This window comes from Oryzias melastigma, linkage group LG15 (genome assembly GCF_002922805.2).
Source record: "Oryzias melastigma strain HK-1 linkage group LG15, ASM292280v2, whole genome shotgun sequence".
Lineage (NCBI taxonomy): Eukaryota > Metazoa > Chordata > Actinopteri > Beloniformes > Adrianichthyidae > Oryzias > Oryzias melastigma.
In genome coordinates, this window is record NC_050526.1 from 16746370 (window position 1) to 16752464 (window position 6095).

A 6095-nucleotide genomic window follows, 5' to 3' on the forward strand; every position below is an offset into this window, starting at 1 on the left:
AGTTCATCATATCACCTCATGATGATCATCCTCGGTACTTTCAAAGAAGAGAAGCAACATTGTTGGCCTGAGTTCATGCCAGAATGAGTGCACTCTTATAACAACACTGCATATGGTGCTACTGGTTATACCGCATCATATTTAACGTTTGGCATCTGCGGCTTCCAGCTGATGTATCACTAGAGGTAGGCCCTCCACCAATAAAACACAATGTGGGTGGCTGCAGGACTGCAAATACAGACTCCTGCTCCCCTATCAATAAGAAGAAAGGGAACTCAAGCTTACATGTGTGTGCATAACAACAAACTGTGTTTCTGATCTGAGAAACAACATATGCTCAAGACAGGATCAAGAATCGCAGCACTCGCCAGGAGGTCCGGCACATAACATGACACCATTTTGAGAGCAGAGTCATCTATCATGGTGGGAGCTGAGTGTTTACAAGTGTGTCGGCGAGTTCGTGTCGGTGTTTGCTGCAAGAAAATCCCCCACAGATCAATAGCATGCACATTTGCATGGCTTGATTCAAGGACAAAAAGGTGTTCAGAGTGAACAGGCTGCCCCAACTCACGAATGTGGCTGTTGCTTTAAGAGTCAGTCAAAAGTATTCATGGATTTTTCCCCGTTGGAGACCGAAGGTACAAGTCTCGAGACAAACTAACAGAGCCCTGAATTTTTAGAACATTTTAGGAGGCAAACCGTGTCTTTCTACAACAAATGTGTGACTCTAGGGTTGCAGAGAAACAACACCACTCTGTGTTCATACTGGATTAGAGCATTCTATCATTTAAACGTGAGAAGTATTCTTTGGAAAAAACCTGACATAACATGTTTAGTACTATGCCAGAATCCCTTTCTTTGATTAAAGGCTACTATATATAGCATGATTTCATTAATTTTTCAAGTGTTACTTGATTTTTATGATAGCAGACATGCTATGAGGTCGTAAGACCAGTGATACTTAAAAAAAGGGCAAAAGCGAGTCCTAAATTAAGTCTACTGTACACCCCGACCAGGTTACATGCATTTTTTCCGCCTATGGCCTGGTACCAAGCGGCCCTCGGACTGGTACCAGGACACGGCCCAGTACCAGTACAGGTTGGGGACCACTATTTAGTATACTGTATGCATGTTTTCCCCCATCTGTGGCCCGGTACCAAGTCAAAAACAGGTCATAAATTAAGGCTACTATTCCAATCTGAATGTTTCATTAATGAGACTGACGTTTCTTGAACTAGTTTCCAATAAAGTTTCAAAAGACCTTTGACAACATTTTCTGCAATATTCAGCCACCAGAAGTGTCCTCTCTTCATCAAGCAACGTAAAGAGTAGCACACACTGGTTCCAAACCAAGTGTTCTGAATGAACTCAAAAAATCACGAAGACACATTGGTTTATAAGAATGTACCCATAGAAAACGAGAAACCCTTGACAGTATCCACAATTCTTGTTCCACAGTAGCACTGCAAATATTTCAAAACCTACAGCAAAAATGTTCACGGAAACTCTAAAAAGCGGGAGACTCACGTGTTTTGCGATGGCCATACGAACGTGTTGTGACGGTGGTAGAGACGGCCTCCGTAGTGGTACGTTCCGCCGTCCAAATTTGTGTGGAGTCGTGGAGAACCGTTGGATTGGGCGGAGATAAGCTAGGACTCGCTCCTCCAATTATGTAGGTCGTCCAAGTTGCTACGACAGTTGTAGTAAAACCCGACGGTCCGCGTCCGTTACGGTTCCCAGGATTCCAAGGGGTCACCAGACTACCGGAGGCTCCGCCCCCTCTTGGATTGACAGTAGTGGTGGTGGTAGCAGTATTGCCAGTCCTGCCTTTTGCCACCGTTACAGTTCTAGGTGTGTGGCTCCTACTTTCCACCGTAGGAGTGGTTGTAGTTGTTGTAGTTTCGGGATTTTTGGGAATCCCGCTTGGCTTTGAAAGAAATATCGGATCTTGACCTATTCTATTAGCATCCACCAAGTCTGTTGGTACGTAATCCCGCACTGTGCCCACGACAATCCATTTGAGTAGCATCAGGCTTAATCCCAGACCAATGAAGCCAATGAGTAAAGGGACCACACACAGCCACGTTTGCTGACGAGGCCAGAAAGCACAGCGAAACGGCCCTCTGTCCTGAGCCTGGCCCTCCCCGCGGGCCCCAGAGGGCCCAGAACCCTCGGGCTCTTCCATGATTACTCCCCCAGACACAACTGCCCCCGAGCACTCACTCATCCTCTTCAGGGGTTACCTTGATGACAACGCCTGGTGACAACGCCTGGCTTCCAGACAATGCCAAACATGTAAAGACAGAGAGAGGGAAATGTATAGAGCACCCGAAAAACACCGAGATCAAGTTCACGAATTCAAAGATACAGAGGGGCGAGGGGGTGGGGGATCCATGCAGACAAACGGTCAGAAATGCACACACATTCACACACAGGGAAGCTAATGAGGAAGGATAATCTGTTGATTAGTCCCTGTTTAGTCCTGCTCTGCTCAGTCAGTCCACCAGGCGACCCCAGAATGTTCGCAGGAGGAGAGATGCCTCTTCCAGGAGGAAAAAGGAGATCCAAACACGACCAGAAACGCCTTCAAAACAACTGAACAGGAGTTAAATCCATAGGATCCATGCTTGGACGACACTGCAGCAAAAATCTAGATCTGCCGTCTCTTGGTTACAACCCCCCCTCCTTTTACAGTCCACAATGGGATGGTATCAATGTGGGAAACTTGCAGGGTGGGTCCTCTTGCTTCCCCGTCCACTTCAGCACCATATTTCTCTTCCTTAATACAGCCTGTTCCCACACTATAAGCCGAGCCAGCTTCTAAAATATCTGTCTATTTGTATTTCGAGACTTTTTGCCTCTGCATATATCAGCGCTCTCCCATCGTCATCGGTTTGCTTCGCCCCTAAATTATCTCCCTTTTAGTTTCTGAGGCATCCTGATTCCTTAGTGCCATCTATTGAAGTAAAAAACATAATCAAAGAGCAGAATCCACTTATTTCCCAGATCCAGACTTAAGATGAGGAGAAACAGAGACGGGTGTTGTCACGCAGTATCACAGGGCGGATAAATCTGCAGCTGTGATGAGTGATCCCGCTCCTTGCCAGCTGTGGATCAGATTTCCCCAAGCTGTCCACTCAGCTCTCCGCTGGATCAGTACAAGCCTTCGTTAATACTGCAGCAAAAAAGCCTCCTCTCTGCTTTTTGCAGGAAACATTCCACCACAGAAGTATGAAAAATAGAGGGAGATGGATAAACAGGAATCAGGTGAATCAATGGGAAAAACGAAGCTGGAGATGGAAGAGAAATGCAAAGATTGGCAAAATGTAGAAATATTCCATGGAGTCTGAGGACTGAAGTCTGTGGAAGCTCTCTCCAATCACAGCCTGGGATTCGTCGCTCAGGCTGCCGGGATCCGCGGCATTTCCATTTCTTTGGGATGCTTCTTTTTTCAGAGCTGATTAAAAATGTGCGCCCCACTCCAGGATAAAGATCTGCAAACGCAGAGGCTCATCCATCCATCCGCCGCGGAGGACCACGCCATCCGGAGATGCAGCTGTCTTTACCTGATGCAAACGCACATGCAGCTGCCTCCCTGAGAGACGGAGAACGAATGAGGAGGAAAAAAAAAGAAAAAAATCAGACAGAGCGGAGTGCACACTGGTAGAGCAAAGAGAGGGAGGGAGGGAGGGGGAGAGAGAGGCTGCACCTGCTGGATGCACCAACACTGGGAAGCTTGCCCGCCTCCGTTAGCAGGAAGCGGAGAGAATAAAGATGCAGGAAGGATGCAGAAAAAGAGAGGATGGATGTGTGTGTACAGATGAAGATAATGAGAGAACGAAGGGGGACGGAGAGCGCCGCAGCGGCTCAGAAGGCAGATCGGAGCCAAGAAGACATCCCAGCACTAAGCACAAGTTGTCATTCATTTGCTCGGCCCCACCCACAGCATGACATTGAGGGAGGGGGGGTAGTGTGTGCGTGAGGGGCTGGAGGGGTAACCTAAAAACCAAAACAAACATTCTTTTTACTATTTATGCTTTAAAATGTTTCTAGGTTTGGTCCTTTTAAAGACACACTGGTGTTTTTACTCATGATGGACGACACATAGAGAAAATAACCTTAATTTTGCATTTGAGTATTTCTTTACTTGAATCAGAGGTCTCAAACTGGCGGCCATTTGTGGCCCCCGCTTTAACCTTTTAACAGCCAGCGTGTCACCCGTGACACATTTGTACAAGCGCTCTTTAAATTACTGTAATTCCTGAACGCTTTGCTCTATTTTAAAATCCAGTTCTGAAAGCGGAGACGTTGCGCTTTCTTCTCAATGTCGTCTCTTTACGGTAATCTCACCTGGAACCCCGCGAGGAGCTCCTTCTGGGGAGACAGACGGAGCGGTCAAAGAAAAAATAAGAAAATTGTCTGACAGACGACCATCATGAGAAATAAAACCTCCATTATGCTTATGTACGTTTGCACTGTTTTCCTCACTAAAAACGCTCAAACTCTTTTTTTACATTTTAAATTGCTGCAACACTATTATGAAATAGAGGAAATTGTAAAAAGATGAGATATTGAAAATTCTATGTCTTCTGGAAAATGGGCAAAAGAACACATTTACACGACATTCTCTGATACTTTGATCGTCAAAATTAGCAGAAAAGTCCAGGCGGACATCTTGAGGCTTAGATGTTAAAGAGTTAATATGAAAGTTCAATCTCTACTAAGCAATATCTTCTGCATGTCCACGCTTCTTTGATGACAGCTTTGTGATGTTTCAGATTCATGCGTTAAACTTTGCATTTCCTTTTGTCGTTGGATCTGGTCGTCAGAAAAGTCCTTAGCAACAGTTGTTAGCGTCGTTAACTCCGGTCATTTCACAGGACATGTAGAAGATATGACTTAGCAATACATAGACATGAACAAATGTTCAGTAAACTTGTTCAATATACAGACAATGGACCTAAAACATGATTTTGGCATACATGGAACCCCATACAGTCCAGCCTCAGCCAGACTCCGCCTTCAGTGGCCAAAAGGTCAATTGAGTTTCAGACACCCGACTTAAATTGATGTGAATTAGCAGCAAAAATAAAGTAGTAGTGGGTGTGGCAAAGCCTATGCTCCGCCCCATTCTGATGCAGCCACTCACAATTGAATCGATCCATGAACGTCTTGGTTTTCCTCGTCCAAATGGCGTCTGGCTCAAAGGCGTTCCATTGGATTCTGTTTTTATATCTGTTTTTGCTGCACCACTTCTGCCAGATGGTTCATCATCACACGGGAGAGAGACTTGAGAGTTCCTCTCACTGATGTTTCATGTGGTTTTCTTTTCTTCAGACTTTACTCCGCATCAACATCGTAGAACTAGCAGACAAAAAAGTCATGCTCAACTATAACCTAAAATAATACACACACACACCACTTTGGCCCGTTATTGAGCCAACCGGTGGACTATAACAAAAAAAAATCTTAATTCGTCTCTCAACTTTCTGTCGGGCCGACATCCCGTTTGCTTTGCTGGACTAGCAGAAAACCCGGAAGTATTTCTCACGACCTTTAGCTGAACTCAAGTAATCTAAATGCTTAAATACTTTTCTAAATCAAATATTACTGCTCTCACCGCTCCATAAATGTGGTCTAAATAGTAGGAAAATAAATATATAAACGTACAACAAAAACTTTTCTAGCACACCAGCGCCCTCTGCTGATGAAACAGTGAACTGTTCTCATCTCATATCAACCGTTGCTCTGCTAATGTTAGGGTGTATTCAGTCCGGACACATTCGGTCCGGTATTTGGTAAATGGACCCATTAAACAGTACCGACCCGTACCTCTAGGGGGCTCCAAATACGTTGTAGTTTCTTAGAAAAATAGAAAAGGGCGGTTGGGGCGGAGCCATTGTAGCCACTATTGTAATTCACCCATGACCCCTTAACGTCTGAATTTATTCCCAATCGTGAAAGATTCACTTCTGTTTTTGCTTTTAAGTAAACGCTACAATGAGATCATTTTACAGCTAATTGTGTTTGTCACATATTTGAGTCAACAGGCATCAAAGGGGTTAAATTGGAGTTATGGGCTGTACACTAGGAGG

General features: G+C 45.0%; 1 protein-coding gene across 1 annotated transcript in view; it reads right to left on the reverse strand.

The window, feature by feature from the left end:
- LOC112162147 (pro-neuregulin-3, membrane-bound isoform) overlaps positions 1-3968 on the reverse strand; it is a 301743-nt gene extending 297775 nt beyond the window's left edge. Inside the window, exon 1 of the mRNA XM_024297821.2 lies at positions 1528-3968. Coding sequence (XP_024153589.1) covers positions 1528-2227 — 700 coding nt within the window. The 5' untranslated portion in view covers positions 2228-3968. The remainder of the gene's footprint in view (positions 1-1527) is intronic.
- Between the last annotated feature and the right edge of the window lie 2127 nt (positions 3969-6095).